The following is a 17,088-nucleotide window of genomic DNA, read 5'->3' as shown; positions in this document are numbered from 1 at the left end:
GACATTGAGACCAACATAAGACTACAACTACCATCCCAGCCCCCAGTTCAAACATTTGTGTTCATTGCTGTTCGACTTGATGGATTGTATGCTGAGAAATAATTTGCATTTGCAAAATACATTTATGCTAACAAGATGCTCATTTTATCTTTTTAAAAATATATATTTGAGTTGCACACGAAACGTGCTTTGAAAGAATGAGCTCCAAATTTCTGGGGGACTGAGGCAGGAGGGCTGAGGGAAATGAAGAAACAGTGGTTTTCAGTGCAGGCCAAGAAAGTAGGCAGCAATGGTCAGTTCTTGAGCTGTGGAGTGCCTTCAACAAGGGTTTTTAGACACATGCATCTGGTGCCTCATCCCAGAACCTCACAGGCCTAGGGACCTGAAATGCTCCCCGTGACAAGGCAAACTTCATATCCTCACATGCTGAGATGGACTCAACTTTCAGTCTGGAATTGGGCTGGGTGTCTGTCAGTCTGCACCACCCATATCCGGAGTATATGAGTCTGGGTTCAGTGGCAACCACTTTCGCTGCCCTCTCCTGCCCCGCACCTAGTGCTCTGCCTGGCCCCTTTGCTGTGGGCGTGAAAATCTGGCACCCGGGCTGACGGGGAGAGAGCTCAGTCTGCATCTGCTGCTTTCTGTTTGATTCATCACTTTCCCCTTCACTCTGGAGCCCACGTTGGCTGTGGGGCACCTCACTGGCTCCTGGGGCCCCTCTGGGGGTTGAGGCTCTGGGCTGCATTTGGCCTCTGCAGCCTGCTCACGCCTCTCCTGGCTGGGACGTCAGAGGACTAGGTTCAAACTCCAGCATGGCCAGTTGCTGGCTGTGTGGCCTTGGGCAGGTTAAGCCTCAGTCCCTTCATCCGTACAGTGGGCCAAGGAAGGGATCCCTGATGTGCCAACAGAAAGACTTATGACAAAGTGTGTGCAGCACCTGGCACTAGTTTACATACTGCAGGTGCCCGGTACTGTTGTCAGCACTCAGGTCTAGGAGAGTGTTCTTCCCAACTCTACCTCAAGGGCTGCCTTTGGACTGTGTCCCCACATGGTCACATTTGCATCTCCAGACACTCCGATGCTGCCTCTCGGATATTCTGGAAGCATCCTATGCTGTCAAGCTCCCCGACTGTCCCCCCCCCAGCACCCCAGTCTCCAACTCAGGTGGCCCCATTTCCCCCACGTCCCAATCAGAGCCCTGGGTCCATTGTGGTCCTGGCCATCCCACATCCAACCCCTCAGCAATGGCTGTGAGTCAGTTCTGTTCCAGAGTATCTGATGCCACTGCTACAGACCCCAGCCACCTCCAGACCCTGGACAGTTGCAGCCTCCTGCCCCAGTCCCTTTTTCCTGGAAGCCAGAAAGAGCAGCCTCAATGCCTCTCTAACTCTGTAACTCAGCTCAAAAACCTCTTTAGGGTCCTGGTCCCCAGAAATGCATTCAGAGCTCAGCCAAGGGCACCCCCCAGCACCAGCTTACCCCTATACATCCCTACCCGTGTGTCTGCAGAACTCCAGGCCTTTGTCCAGACTGTCCCTACGGCCTGGTATATTCCTGTCCTATCCACCCCTCTCAAGCCTGGTGTGACGACTAAGGCGTCCAGCTCCAGGTCACTCAGCCTGTGCCAGAATCACAGCTCAGACAGCATACAAGCAAGTTTCTTAGACCCTGTGTTTGTTTCCTCGTCGGTATAACGAGAGGGTTCACAGCCTCCATCTCTCAGGATGTCATGAAGGTTGAGTAAGATAATCCTGGAAGTACTTGGCGCAGGATGCACCATATTCTATAGGACCCTCCACTTGGTATCATCTCCCTGGTGCCTGACACATAGCAGGTCTTGAGAGACTGAGGCCTTGGCCCTATACCTCAGGAGACGCACCCAGGTGCAGCTGCAGGTCTTCTAGAAAGCCCTCTAGGGACAGCCCTGGAAACCCTTGCTCCTGCTCCAAGGGTCCACAAGCCCAGGTGACTTCTGCACTAAGCTCTGTAGAGGACAGCCCAGGACCTAGTTATGCTGGCCTCAGTGTCTCTGATAGTCAAATGGGCACCAATGGCAGCCTCATCCTCCCTTCCAGTCTAGCTATGCAACCTGACCCGTAACTGCATCCTGCTGAGCCTTGATGTCCTCAACTTTGTAATGTGGGGACAATTAAAAATCCCATGTGCCAGCCCTGGCAACATCAAGAGACCCCGTTTCTACAAAAAAAAAAAAATTAAAAATGAGCCAGGCAGGGTGGTTCGCACCTGTAGTCCTAGTTTGCTTTGCTTGGTCATGTAGCTCAGCCTCACGCTGACTTCCAGGAACAGCAGAGGGACTTGGCCGCCTCTCCAGGCAGGCAGGCCTGTTCCTGGAAAGCAAGGCAGGGTGGGGGGTCTTCGGGTGGCAAAGGAAAGACTGACAGTTGGAGCCAGAGAAGAGACCTGGGATTGTGCCCCAACTCTGCTCCTGTCCTGCTAAGCCTGAATTTTCTCATCTGTAGCGCAGGGATCTCTGTGTTTCAGGCACCAACAATCTGCTCCCTGGGCTCAGTAGGGGATATCTGATCCCACCATTTCCCCAGCCACATGCCCCAGAAGAGGGCTGCAGACCTAGTACAAGACGGAGCAAAAAGGTGACATCCTCTGCTCTGAGAGTTAGAGTGTCTGAGGAAGACTCCAGACCCTGGGAAGGGGGCCACTTAGCCAGGCCTGCCTACCATGGAGCATAGTTACTCTGAGCTGTCACACCCTCCCCCTTTAGGCATAGCTGGGGCAGGTGGAGGTCAGCCCAGTTCAGGGCTTTCAGTGAGGCTGAGGTAGGCTTCCTTGCCTTTCCCACTCTGTGAGCTGTAAACTTGGCCTTTCCTGACCATTTTCCTGCAGGACTGTTGTATGTGTGAGAGGTAGTCTTTGGAAGAAAAGGGGCCCCTAGAATTTGAAGCTTCTGATTCCTGGTTATGAGGCCAAAGATCCCAAAGGTCCTTCCAGACACCTCAGGAGGGCCCTGGGAGGGAAGAGGCTGGGGGTTGTACAGTCAGTTCCCTCAGAGGGGAAGGCGCCCACTCATTCCGCAAGCGGGGGATATCCTGCTCTCCTCCCACAGCTACCAGAGTTTCTGATGGGACCCAGATCTGTCTGCACACCCAGGGGCTACAGTTGGCCTAATGTGGCTCTTACCTGCCCATAAACCTGGCCCAGAGGGCTTTATGGGCCTGAATCCCTGGGTTTAGTAGCTACAAGGACAGCCATATGAGCACCACCTAATTAACTTAATTAACTAACCACAAACCCTTGGAAGCAATGGCAGATGAGAGCACCACACTGGGAGTCAGTAGTCAAGTGCTGTGTTACTTTAAGTAAGCCCCATCCCTCTCTGGGAAAAAAAGATCAGGGATTGAACATAAGTCTTGCCAAGATCCACCCCTTCCAGTATAAACAGGCCCTCCTGGCTTCATCCAAAGTGTATCCAGGTGATTTGGGGCCAAGCTGACCCTTGAACCCAGGTGTCCATGCTCTCTGTCCCCTAGCTTCTCAGCTCTGAAACCCAGCATGAGGCCCATGTCTGGCTTCCCAGTAGTTCTCCATATGGCTCCTGGGTTAGGACTGGCCTCAGGAGCCCTAAGCCTTGGCCAGGTGGGATAGTGTCTCCAGAGTCCCTTAGTACCCCTGGAGAGGGAGGTCCTAGTCCCAGCCTGGACAGGGACAGGGCTGAGGGCACCAGTTGGCCACTTCAGTTTTAGGGACCAGGAGGTTGAGAACCCCAGGGATAGCCCCATTTCACCATAGGAACAGAATGGTGACACAGCTCTGCTCAGGCCTATGGCTTACATGGAGGGGCCAGGCCCATTACCTCAAAGTCAGGGGCTGCTGTGCTCATTTCACAGATGCAGTACCTGCAACCCAGAGAGTATAGGGCCCCTGCTCATCCTCACACACCCAAGGGGTCCTGGGCCAGTCATATTAACTCCACAGGAAAGCAGGAACAGGCTTGGCCCCAGTCTCTGAGGTCCTCTCTGGACCCAGTCTCTGGAGATGGGTCATGGAGGCCAGCCTTGCACTCTCTCCCCACATCCCAGTACCATTCCTCACCCACTCCCTTCTGGGACCCATGCTGGTCAGTCTTCCAGTCTTCTCACTCTGGGAAAGGGCCACCCCTCTCCAAGTAAGAGTAAAAAATGGGGAGCCTGGGCAGTTTAGGTCTGAAGGTTGAGGAAGAGTTCCCTGGGCCATATCACCTATCTGAAGAGAGGTGGTTAAGGCAATTTATCATGACTCAAAATTCGTCCAGCCTCTGCCCATTTCCACATTGCAATTCCAAAGCCACTTCAGTCAGTAGGCATGTGTTACAGCAGCACTAATTTGGGCACCACAATCTGTATTCATTTCCCATGGCTGCTGTAACAAATTATCACACATTTAGTGGCTGAAAACAACACAAACCTATGATCTTACTATTCTGGAGGTCAGCAATCTGAAATCAGTTTCACAGGGCTTAACATCAAGGTGTTGGCAGGACTGCATTCTTCTTGAGGCCCCAGGGAAGAAAAGGCTGTCTGCATTCCTTGGCTCATGGCTCTTCCTCCAGCAATTGCATCACTCTGACCTCTGCTTCCATTGTTACATACATTTTCTTCCATCACTCTGACACTCCTGCCTCCTTTACAGAGGCCCTTGTGATTATACTGTTTACCTGAAAAATCCAGGATACTCTTTCCATCTCAAGATCCTTAATCACATCTGCAAAGTCCATTTTGCTATGTGAAGGTAATATAGTCACATGTTAAGGATTAGGTGATTAAGACACTGCGATTTTGGGGGGTCACTGTTCAGCCTACCAAAGCAGTGGTAGAGTTGCTTTGACAGTCCCAAATCCAGTTCAGGGGGCTTGTCCAAGGTAGAAAGTCATGAGGGGGAGATCAGGTCTCTGCCCTAGCCAGGACTCTGACTGGGGGCTGGCTGAAGCCAAGAGCTCCAGGAAACCTGGCGCCTGCTCCTACTGCCGCCAAGGACAGCCTGTTCTCCTGGCATGGCTGTCGCACAGGGATCAGGTGCACTTGAGCATTCGAAGTGGCCACTGCTCAACTTGAATGGCTGCCTGGGTCGGGCAGAAGGCCAGGTCCTCATGGCTTCCTCTCCCTAATGACCGGAATACATGGGCCACCAGGTCAGATGTGGGCCACATGGGAAGTCCCAGCTCTATTCTAGAAAATGCATGTACCATCAGCTTACCGGTAGACATTTACTGAATCTGGGTATGCCAGATCCACAGGGGGCCCCAGAGATGAGGGGGATAAGAAGGTTTCTGAAGGCATGGTACAGAAGGTCATTGGTGCCGGCAGAGGTATGAGCTAGGGGAGGCAGGGAGAGCACACAGCAGTTGTCCTAAAGGAAGCAGCATTTGTGTTGGAGCTTGAAGAAGTGGATTGTTTGCACTGCCTGGGCAGAGGGAAGGTGTGTGTTCAGGGCATCAACAATGCTGCACAAAGGCTGAAGCCCAGGGCAGTAGAGAAAAGAATCCACTAAGAAGAAGCCAATGAAGAGAGAAAAGAATCGAAGGTGGATAGGGAAAGACATGCTGTCCCGCAGAGGTTAAAGGGGTTCCCACCTCAAGCCAGCAGTTCTCAAACCTTGCCAGCAGTGGAACCCTTTATTCTGATGGCAGCCTACTCAGAGCACTAATGGGGCCTTGGGAGGGCCCCCAGGGCTTTTCCCACAGTTGTCCTCCCCCATCTCTTCAGAACTGGATTCCATAGGACACAAGAGAACACACTTAAGTCATGGGGAGCCAGTTAAGTGTTTGGGGCAGGGATTGGGAGCAGCCAATGGCCCAGGGCCCAGGTGGGGGTAAAGGAGCCAAAAAGAGTAGATTTCTTGCATTTACAGGGTTGGAGGCGTATTTCAATAAGGCAGCTGGATGAGCCCCATGGAGAAACCCATTGACAACTGGGAAAAGCATCCAACTGTGAGATAAGGCCTCAGTTTCCCCAACTATCAGAAGAGGAGATAGAATTACTTTCCCAGAGTACATCAAACAGGGACTCCTACACTCCTGTCTGTGCTCTGGGCTCTGGCTGAAGGAGGCTGCATGGGCAGTAGGCACATCTCTCAAGACCTCAGGGGCCTGCACAGCCTGGACTCCACCATCAGCTCCATGTCCTCCTCCCATTCTGCCTGCAAGTGCTTCTTGACATATGCTGGTGGTGATGGGGAGGTAGTTCAAGTCTCTGGCTTTGGCCTCAGGAGCAAGGGAGGGGATAGGGCAGGTGAGCCTGGCTTTCCCTGAGCTGGAGCCACTGGCTGCCCTGGCCTGGGCCTCAAGGCACTGGGGCCATAGTGAGGAGGGGCTGAGGGGAGATGTGGGCTGCCAGGCTACCAGCCTGCTGGCTCCATCTCTAGACAACAATGAGGAGTCAAGAGCCCAAGACTGAAACTCCTGCCTACCCTTCTTTCCAGACTGCCTTGTATCCCTGCCTACCTTATGTTGGTCCCAAGCATCAGATGGATGCCTGAGAGCACCAGGTCCTTCCTCCCTGTGTCTGCCCTCTGGGGAAGGCAAGAAAAAATGCCACAATGTGCCAAGCCAGGCACCTTCCATGGGTTCCTCACACGCATCCTATGAAATAAAGCACTTAGGGCCGGGCGCGGTGGCTCAAGCCTGTAATCCCAGCACTTTGGGAGGCCGAGACGGGCGGATCACAAGGTCAGGAGATCGAGACCATCCTGGCTAACATGGTGAAACCCCGTCTCTACTAAAAATACAAAAAACTAGCCGGGCGAGGTGGCGGGCGTCTGTAGTCCCAGCTACTCGGGAGGCTGAGGCAGGAGAATGGCATAAACGACAGAGTGAGACTCCGTCTCAAAAAAAAAAAAAAAAAAGAAATAAAGCATTTAGTCACATTTCTCAGTCTTAGAAGCCAAGGCTGAGTGAGGTGAAGTCATCTGCCCAAGGTCACATTGTGGTGAGGGGCAGATTCTGGGATTGAAATCCAGGCTGGTGTGGCTACAACATCAGGGCTCAATGTCCAGGGCCCAATCAAGCCAGTGGCTGCAGGCTTGAGGCCCCACCTGCCAGTCCTCTTGGCTTGGATCTTTTCCTCAGCAGAGTCAAGCTGCACATTTTTCTGGGCAGAAAGTTGTCCCTGAGGGCCGCTCCTGCTTGTGGCCCCAGCTGCCCCAACACTGTCACTCTCCAACACTGCACTCTCTTCTGGTGCAACATCCACAAGCTCGCCAAGGCCCTTCCTCAGGAATGGGCCTGAGGCCAGGAGGGTGAGACCATCAGGGAAGCCAGGACTGGCTGAGGGGTGGGGGATGACAGACTGCACTAAGGTCACGGCAACTACCCTGAGATGCTGCTGAAGACAGCAAGAGCCAAACGGCACAGGGAGGAAGACAGAAAGGGCAACACTGGTGAGGACCTTAGCAGGCAAAGGTCTGTGAGCACAGGGAACTCAGGGAGTGGGGAGCCTCGCCCTGGTTGTGCACCCCTTCGCCTCCCAACCCAAGTTCCTTCTGGAGCAGCCTCCTCAAAGGAAGCCAGGGGCAGTTCAAGGTTCATGCAGCTGGGGCTGGGCATGGGGCAGGCCACTGGGGCGCTAGGAGCTGTAGCGTGACCTCTGCCAAATGCATCCTCCAGCCATAGTGCAGGGCGACACTTAGGCTGGGTGTGACTCCAGCAATATAGGCTCCCCAAAGGGACGGATCTAACTTACTATCTCCACTTGGCCACTATCATGGGACCTCAGGCAGTTCACACCTTCTCTTGTTCTCTCTGCCTGGAGAATGGACATTCAGATGCCAGCATGCACATTCCATTGGCTAAGAGGAAAGAGGCTGCCACTTGGCGTTGACCTTGGACTCAGAAGAGCCAGCTTCTCATAGGGAAAGGAGCTGCCCAAGGTCCCACTGCAGGACACAGCCTTGGAACTCAGCTCTCCTGGCTGCAGCAGAGGATGCTGCCCATTGGATCACACTGCTCATCAGACCATACTGCCAGGCCCTGGGAAGTGCTGGAGTGGCAGGGGGCAGTCTAGTGGAATGAGCCAGCCTGGTTTGCCATGTTCCTTAGGACCCACCCTGAAGCAGGCTCACACCACCAGTACTCACCAACCTAGAGATTTCCTGTCACTGTTGATAGGAAGGCTGGATCTGCAAGCCTCCTGGTGGCCATGAGTCTGCACAGACCAGAGCTGGGGTGGAGGCCACAATCCTGTGCCCAGTATCTCAGTTTCTCACTCTCCCCAGCCCTAACCAGGTACACATGGGTTATTTGAAACCCCAGGGGGTCAACTCAGGAGGGATGTTTTAGTTAAAAGCTATGGGGATAAAAAGGAAACACCCCTCACTGGCTCAAGCCTTCCGTTAAATGAATGTGGATGTGCGACCCAGGAACTGTGCAGCAAGGACCTCCAGGCCCTCCCCTCCAGAAAGCAGGCAGTCATCCTTAAGCCGAAATGCAGATGAGCTTCCTGTGCTTGAGCCAGGCTTGGCCAGGGAAGTGTGTTCGCATGCACCCAGGGCAGTGGAGGACTGATCAGTCCCTGGGAGTGAGCTGCTCTACACCAGGCCCCATGGTATCCAAGGCCAGGAGTGAGGACTCACGTGCCTTCCTCCACGCTGCACCCGCATACCCCTACCAAGCAGGGGACTGATGGCCAGCCCTGCTGGGGCAGAAGGAAACTCTCGCCCTGGCGCTACCTGGGAGTAAGGGGTCAGGGGACCTGCAAGTCATGGAACAAATCATTAGGTCACCATTTGTTAATCTCTCAATACTTTACTGGCCATATCCCCCAATACTCCCACATCTATTTCACCAACACACAGCAACTGCCCTCGGCCACCCTGATGTGATGGAGCCAGACTGAGAACTTGGGTCTACCCAGGTGTCCTAGAAATATCCTAGAAATGCAGAGCATGGGTAAATCACAGAACCTTGGGAAATGCCATAAGCACTTGGGTTCTGGAAAGTGCCATCCACCTCCCTCCGGTCAGGCTGGCGCCACTGACAAGGCATCCACAGGGCAGCCACACTATGGCCTAGACCTCTGGATATGCAGGAACCGGGACCTGAGGAGACAGGGATAGGGGCTGGTTACCACCTGGGCCTCGGGGAATGAGCAGGGAGTGGGAACAGCACACTCTCCTGACAGCCAGGGCTGAGGATGGCCCCAGTGGAAAGACCAGCATGCTACAGGGCTAAAGAGGGGTAGGAGCTCACCTCCCACAGAAGTCCTTGCGCACAGCCACAAGATTAAGGTACAGTTCAGGCCGGCTCTGAAGCCAGCTGCTGACAAGCTCCGGGTGCCTTGGGTCCACTTCTAAGAAGATACTACTACATGGGGGAGAAATGGGTAGGCTCAGTAGGACAGGTCTGGGGCCTGCCCTTCTGGGCTGCTTGGGCTGATGAGGTGAGGGTCCTGTGCTCATCTCTGCCAGGGCCTGCCCAGTACACATTAGGAGCAGTGGAGGCTGCTGGGGACAGACCTAGGAGACCCATCCCGTTCATACCCAGAGTCCTTCAGGAGCCGGGGTGCCAGGGCCAGGATGTGGGTAATGATGTCCATGCCCTCCTCCCCACCGTCCAGGGCCGCAGGGTCTTCATAGCTGAAAGGGAAAGCAGTGGGAGGTGACAGCCTGAGGAAGGGGTATCTGAAATGCACGGAGGGTATGGGCAGAGCCTCCACAAATGGGGCCCTGTGGAACTTACACTCTAGACTGAAGGGCAAATCTGAGGACCCAGAGAAGGAGGGCCCCAAATGGGTGGCAGCTCCTCTTCCCTTCCTCTCATGGGCAGCACCCTGCCAGGCAGTGCCAGGCGTGCTTGCTGAATCCCACTGGCTGATGGCCTCTCCTGATGGACTGACTCATGTCAGGGCATGAATGTCTCCCCACAAGGCTGCTCCTCTTCTTGGTTTGGGAGATCTGGGGCTAGTCCTGACCACTCCTGAGAGCCCAGAAAGGGAGAGCCAACACCCCAACCCCATCCAACATGACTGCTGCCCCATCCAGGACTCCTGGGCTGCCCCTGGTTCTCAGCCCCTGTGTAAGAGCAGGATCGCCTGGTGCAAAGCTAGCCTGGGGCCAAGTTTTAGTCCCAGCTTTCCCACTGAGCCCCCATGTGACCACAGACAAGACACCTTCCCTTTCTGGGCCTCAGTATTCTATAAAATGATGTGCCCATCTACATAGCACCCCCTATGAGTCCTCCACTGTGTTTGATGCTTTCAAGTCGTCACTGAGTCCTCCCATGGCCCTGCAGAGCACTGCCTCTCTTTTTTCAGAGGCAGGAAACAGGCCCAGAGAGGTTCGGTGGCTGTTCAGTAGTCTTAAGTAGGGAGGCAGATGCTGAATCTAGGTAGGATTGTGGGCTCTCCAGTGCGTCCACGTAACACCACTGCCTGTTTCAGCACCAACTCCTCTGTCCCTCTAGATGACGTGGTCCTCGATCGAGGGCAGACTAATCCCATTAGGCCTTTCCAGGCCTGGCCTCCCTGGCCCACCCTGCTTAGCACCTGCGGATCTCGGGGGCCAGCTGTTCCATGTCCTGGTGGAAGATGTAGGGAGGGTTGCTGACGACCAGGTCCACAGGGCCCCAGGGCAAGTGTGTCCAGCTCCTTTCTGTCGTCAAAGAAGAGGACACACAGTAGGGACTAACCCATTGGGAGGTAAAGGATGGTAGCTCCCCCTGCCACTATGTCCCTCTTATCACGCCACACCTTGGGCCTGCCACTGGATCTGATAAGTCAGACCTGCAAATTAGTGCCCAGGGTCCTCAGCTGACAGCCTGGTGGAGGATGTGCATGCTTTAACATGGCAGCCCTTCATTTCAAGACATAGAGTGTCCTTGCCAAAAATCCTCATTACACAAGACTCCGTTCAAGTGCCACTTCCAGGGCATCCTTCCTGATTGCCAAGGCAGGAAAGAGCCTTTCTCTTCTGTAGCTCCACCAGCCTTATAGCCAACATGGACTGAGAGTACACAGAGGGTGGGCCTGGCCTCATCAGCCAATTCCTGATGGCTCTGACTACTGGTTTCACCCTGTGCCGGGTGCTACACCAAGTATATCACACTCCATGGGGGGGGCACATGAGGCTCAGGGATCCCATGGGTAAGGCAATGGAGCCAGAACTGGAGTTGGAGGCCCAGAGACACTGTAAAGGCTATGGCTGAGCTGTGCAGTGCCTGGATCGCTTCTTCCCAGGCCAGGCAGGGGGAGAGGGGCACTCAAGTATTTTGGTCCTGAAGGCATTATTTTAAGCTTTTGCTTATCTGTTGTTGCTTATCAACAAGCAAGTCCTTAACTCATTAGTTATGAGGAATTCATTGACCTGACCCTTATGGGTCAGGTCAGCCTAGGAGGCAAAAGCAACTTGTCTGTCCTCAGCCAAGGCTTCGTTTGAACTGCCACACACAACCACACACACACACACATTTGTGTGTGTTCATGTGTGTGGTTGTGTGGCTTTTGGGGAAGCCCTCCCTCCATGTCCGCGGAGTGCCTCATCCACCCAGCAGCACCTGTATCTAGTCTCCCTATGTTAAGGAACATTCAGGGGAGGGTACCTGAGGTCATGTCGAGGTGGATGATCCAAATCCTGTCCTGCAACTGAAGCCTAGATAGACAGGGAGAAAGGGGTGGGCACGGGGGCAGATCCCTACCCTTCACTACAAGAATGAGGTCTTGGGCCGGGCGCGGTGGCTCAAGCCTGTAATCCCAGCACTTTGGGAGGCCGAGATGGGCGGATCACGAGGTCAGGAGATCGAGACCATCCCGGCTAACACAGTGAAACCCCGTCTCTACTAAAAAATACAAAAAAAAAAAAACTAGCCGGGCGAGGTGGCGGGCGCCTGTAGTCCCAGCTACTCGGGAGGCTGAGGTCGGAGAATGGCGTAAACCCGGGAGGCGGAGCTTGCAGTGAGCTGAGATCTGGCCACTGCACTCCAGCCTGGGCGACAGAGCGAGACTCCATCTCAAAAAAAAAAAAACAAAAAAACAAAACAAAACACAAAAGAATGAGGTCTTGTAGTCAACCTTTCTTGGACCGGCAAGATACTCACTGCCCACTACCCATTCAGAACCCCATGGGACCCATGCCAGGCTACCCCACTGCTTCCTCCTTCTTGGCAGGAGAAATCAGACATTAGTGAGTTTGAAACCTGAAAAGGAGTCAAGATCAGGCTCCAAAGTGCAACTCCCCCACCTACCTCTGAGCGTTCTCATGGGTCAGAGAGATGGCAGCTTCCCCCTTATCCACAGCAATGACTCGGCTCTGTCCCAAGAACAAACAGAGGATATGTGGAAGGCAATGCTGAGAGATGCTGGGAGATACTGGGCCTGGGAGACCCTCCTCCAACCCCCCACCAGAAGAGAAGGGAAATACCCAACAGCCTTTTCTTCTTGGCCAAAATCTAGCCAGATACATGTGGTAGGCATTAGAGTCTGTGAACCACAGTGGGCTAGGGGCAGCCCTGTCCTCCCTCATCTAGCTGCTTCCCCTCAAGTGCTCCTAGCAGAGGGATGTGGGGGAAGCACTAATGGGAGGGACAGTGAGTGTCAGTCGCAGTCTATCCAGAGTGGGTGGAGAGGCTCACCTGAGGGAGCTGGCTCAGCAGGCTGAGGGAGATGGCTCCCGATCCACAGCCTACCTCCAGAATGAGGGGGCTGCCTGGGGATCCCACAGCATAGGACCTCTGGGCCACCTCTTCCAGCACCCACTCAACCAGTTCCTGTGAAGCAGAGGGGTCTGGATCAGAGTTGGTGCCTGGGGGTGTTGGTACAGAGGCCTAAGCAGTTACCCCTGTGAACGTAGGAAGGGGAGGTAGCCAAAGCCAGACTAACCTTCATGTCAGCTGGGCCATGGCCAAGTCACCCTGCCCCTCCACGCCTCAGCTTCCCCATCTGTACAACTGAGCCCAGTTGAGGATAGCCTACCTCATGGGGATATGGTGGGGATTAAATGAGCTAATCCACACCTGTGTCATGTTAAGTGTTTAATCAACCCCAGCTAAGCCCTTTACAGACATCCTCCCATTCTTAGCATTTCTGCTGGGCACAGTGGCTCACGCCTATAATCCCAACACTTTGTGAGACCAAGGTGGGCAGATCACTTGAGTTCGGAGTTTGAGACCAGCCTGGCCAACATGGTGAAACCTCATCTCTGCTAAAAGTGCAAAAATTTGCCGGGCATGGGCATGGTGGCGGATTTCTCTAGTCCCAGCTACTCGGGAGGCTGAGGCGGGAGAACTGCTTAAGCCCGGGAGGTAGAGGTTGCGGTGGATCAGGATTGTGCCACTACACTCCAGCCTGGGAGACAGAGCAACACTCCATCTCAAGAACTGTATCTGATAGTTCCTGGCCACTCCCTCTGGCCTGATCCTGCTCCCAGAGCTTTTCCTGTATTAATCTGTTAAATCCTCACAAGTGTCCCATGAGGAAACTGAGGCCTGGGGTCAAGGCCCCACCTGAGCCTACCTAGCCTGTGGTTCATGGTGGCCAAGAATCAGGAGCTGGTGTGACAGAGCTGAGCTTGAGGCCCCAGGGAGGCTCCTAAGCCAAAGGGACAGGGAATTCCCTCCTTTGGAGAAGATGGGTCATGGGGGAACATGGTCCTGACTAAGGACCTGAGGGGTGTGGCATACACAGGCATAGCTCAACAGGCATGGGTGCAGAGGGAGGTGCCTGCCCTGGCAGCAGGAGGACATTTTCAGACATTGCCACTTTGGAAACAAGAGGGTTTCAAGCCTTGCCTACCCAGCCACTGCCTGCGAGGACTATGCCTGCAAACCAACATAGGGTAGGGGTGAAGGGTGGAAGGCTCCTACCGTCCAATGGCCAAAATGTTTCCCAGAGGGTCAGAACTCCTGGGACCCCAGGTCTCAGGAAAGACTGGCTCAGGGAGCTAGGGATGGTGGGCAGCAAGTGGGTGCTTCCCTGATCTGAAAAGAGGACCACCTTTTCCATAAAGCCTTCCTCAAGCCTGGGCCAGGCTCTACCATGGCTTTCCCCACCCTGAGCCTAAGGTCTAGCCTAAGGATGCGGTGTGCCTCTCCCACCAGACTCCATAACAGGAAGACCTGAGGTCAGACTCATCGCAGTGTGTCCCACACTGGCAGGGCTTGGCCCACAGACAGACTTCTTGGCTACTTTCTTTTTTTTTTTTTTTTTTTTTTTTGAGACAGAGTTTCGCTCTTGTTGCCCAGGCTGGAAGGCTGGAGTACAATGGCGCAATCTTGGCTCACCGCAACCTCCGCCTCCCAGTTTAAGCAATTCGCCTGTCTCAGCCTTCCCGAGTAGCTGGGATAACAGGCATGCAACACCATGCCTGGCTAATTTTGTATTTTTAGTAGAGACAGGGTTTCTCCACGTTGGTCAGGCTGGTCTCGAACTCCCAACCTCAGGTGATCCGCCCGCCTCGGACTCCCAAAGTGCTGGGATTACAGGTGTGAGCCATGGCGCCCGACCCTCTTGGCTACTTTCTAAGTGCTGGGCAAACTCTCTGTGGCACCACCCTCTGCGTCTCACACTGCCAGGTCTCCCCAACACCCCAATGCCATCAGCCTCACTCACACCCATTTTCCACATAAGTTCCCCAGTGCTGGGTTCCAAAAAGTATCTCACCCTTCCAGGCCCCCAACCCCAGCAACAATGTTCACCCACCCTGAGGATGGCAAGTCCAAGCCAGGCAGAACTTGGCCAGCAGGTGCAAACCTCCCTGTTCCAAGCCTCTTCTGCATCAAACAAATGATTGCCTGTGGGTGAGGGGGTCCAGCTCCAGCAGGAGAGGGCATATATTCACTAGCTCTCACCAGCCCTGTGCTAGGCACTACCGGAGGCCACTAGGGTACTTGTGGCAATCTGGGCCTGCAGGGTTGGGACAGGTACAGAGTGAGCAGTGTAGGGTTGTGGCTGAGAGCCTGTGGTCTCAGTGGTGAGGCCACACGCTGAGAGGTTGGCAGGGTGACCAGGACTTGTCAGGTGTTGAGCCTCTCTTGGTTTCCTGGCCATAGACCTACTCTGGCTGGGGAATGAACCCTCAGTCAGCCACACTGGCCAGTCACCTCACAGAGATACTCAAAGACACACCCCACATATGTGGATGGCCACCTTGGGGAGGGTGAGAAGCTGAGAAACTGAGCCCCTGCCACGGCTATTGGCCTCTTGCTTGCCATAATACTCCAGAGCACAGGAGGCTCATCTTGGTTGTAGGGCCACTTGGGGCAGGGATAGACAACAGCACAAGAAGTCCAGAAACTTTCTCTTCTCCGCCCAGTGAAGAGCCTCCCTCAGCCTGACGCTGGTGGCTCTTTCAGGGAGACTAAAAGCCAAGCTGGTCACAGGCTCAAGGCACCCCCTCCAGGTGAATATGGAAAGAATCCAAAAACAGGGTGGGGCACAGGGGCATGCAGGAAGGAGGCGAGGGGCAGGCAGCTGTTGGCTCTGCCTAGAACTGCTGCCCCAACATGGACTTCATACCCCATCAAGAGGTTGGCCCAAGGCCTCAGCAGAACCTGAGTGCCCACAAGTATCCTCTATTAGGATGGCATCCCTGGTGGAGCAGACCCAGGGAGGTGGCATTGCCTCCTTCGAGTCAATCACAGACAAAACACTGATCCTCCCACAACCTGTACAGCCTCACAGCAGGCCAGGTGAGAATGGTTCACACCCCCAGCCCTGAGTTTCCTACTGTACTCACTGCCAGGCCAGAAGCTGAACCACCTTCTCACCCCTAGGGAAAATCCAACTCACTGGTCACATGCCTCCTGCAAGTTTGCACTTCAGACTCCTCCTTCATCAGACACCATCCTCTGCACCCATTCTCACCACTCTCTGCCACAGGCCACGTCCTCTTGAGTTCTTGGTAAGGCATCCCCCGATGTGGCTTTACATTGGGGTGAACCTGGTGAGTTCTCAGAAATGTCTGCACAGTGAGGTGAGCACCTGGCCTCCCAATCGCAGCATCTCCCCTCACCCCACCCCTTGCAGTAGAGCTGCTCTCTTGGCCCAGACCAATCTAAGAATCAGGGGCCACATGGGAGCCAAAGTCCACACTTGATACTCAGAACCCTGGCACATATGGCTGGTGCCAGGTCAGCTCTGAAGGAACTCAAAGGTCACCATGCCCTGACCCTGGGCAGCCGGAGACAGCAAATGATCTCTTCGCCAGAGATCACGTGTTTTTGGGAGCCACAGGTAAGCCTCCCAAGGCCTGCAGGTGGCAGGCCACACCTTGCTCTGGGTCTCCGTACTGTGTCCTAGGTCATGCCAATCCCAGATAGGGGAGCCACCATGAGAGGGATGGGGCTCTGACTTGGGAGTCAGGAAGTCCAAGTGCTGCCCTCATGCTCCCTTCCTTGACAGCCCTGTGACTTCAGCAAGGCCTCAGATTCCCTACTGTCCCTGCCCTGACACTGGGCAGTGAAGCAAGGACCTGGCCTCCCAACCAGATGACATGGAGGGGAGAGGTGTCAGAGAGTTTCTTGGCTAGGGGACAGAAGCTGGGAAAGTGAAGGAAGGGTTTGGGGCCCCTGGCCACGGCAGGGGAATGGGAATCTTTCCCAGAAATGTTTGTGTGCTTGGGTCTTTCTAGAAACATTCCTTCTCAGAACGTGCCGCCCTCTGACTTGCCCACCAGCTCTCACTCAGCTCTACTCCCTGGTCTGTACCCTCTGGCTCCCAGCTCTGCCACCTACAAAGTCAGAGGGGAGTCCAAGAAGGGCCATAGAAAACGTCTCTTCCAGGACCAGGGTGCCTTACCAAGGGATAGCACACTTGCGCCGCACATCCCTAGTCCTAGTAATTTGAGGGACAACACGGGTGATTACCAGACCAGTCAGTAGATCAGATTCTCTGGTCTGGAGGCCTAACCCTCTCATCAACTGGGCCCAGAGAGGGCAGTAGGGCAGTGACCTGCCCGAGGTCACACAGCTGATACCAGGTCTCCAGGTGTCCGGCTGGAGCCCTCTCCACTTCCTCCATGCCTCCTGAGAAGCTGCTGGAGGACACTGTTCCCTGTGGGTTGGGTAAGCCATGGGACAGCTCCCAGAGAAACAGCGGAACAGTCTAAGTACTTGGGCAGCACTATTTGAGGCACTCTGGGACATTGCCAGAC

At 54.5% G+C, this 17,088-nt stretch overlaps 1 protein-coding gene across 27 annotated transcripts in view; it reads right to left on the bottom strand.

Moving 5' to 3' along the window:
* HEMK1 (HemK methyltransferase 1, mitochondrial release factors N(5)-glutamine) overlaps positions 1 to 17,088 on the bottom strand; it is a 39,791-nt gene that overhangs the window by 19,113 nt on the left and 3,590 nt on the right. For 7 of the 27 annotated variants that reach the window (XM_074032305.1, XM_045386192.2, XM_045386199.3 and 4 more), the window contains exons 5-13: positions 15,726 to 15,876; positions 14,637 to 14,707; positions 12,572 to 12,706; positions 12,185 to 12,249; positions 11,543 to 11,592; positions 10,491 to 10,596; positions 9,487 to 9,582; positions 9,197 to 9,310; positions 8,733 to 9,045 (exon numbers count right to left, since the gene is read on the bottom strand). In XM_074032305.1, coding sequence (XP_073888406.1) covers positions 9,009 to 9,045; positions 9,197 to 9,310; positions 9,487 to 9,582; positions 10,491 to 10,596; positions 11,543 to 11,592; positions 12,185 to 12,249; positions 12,572 to 12,706; positions 14,637 to 14,707; positions 15,726 to 15,876 — 825 coding nt within the window. In that variant the 3' untranslated portion in view covers positions 8,733 to 9,008. Of the gene's footprint in view, positions 1 to 8,732; positions 9,046 to 9,196; positions 9,311 to 9,486; positions 9,583 to 9,685; positions 10,597 to 11,542; positions 11,593 to 12,184; positions 12,250 to 12,571; positions 12,707 to 14,636; positions 14,708 to 15,725; positions 15,877 to 17,088 lie in introns of those variants that run through there. The other 20 variants (XM_074032303.1, XM_074032307.1, XM_005547237.4 and 17 more) reach the window with 15 other exon arrangements.

This window comes from Macaca fascicularis, chromosome 2, assembly GCF_037993035.2.
Source record: "Macaca fascicularis isolate 582-1 chromosome 2, T2T-MFA8v1.1".
NCBI classification, from domain to species: Eukaryota; Metazoa; Chordata; class Mammalia; order Primates; family Cercopithecidae; genus Macaca; species Macaca fascicularis.
Note: the sequence above shows the minus strand (reverse complement) of the source record. Positions and strands in the feature narration are given on the sequence as shown.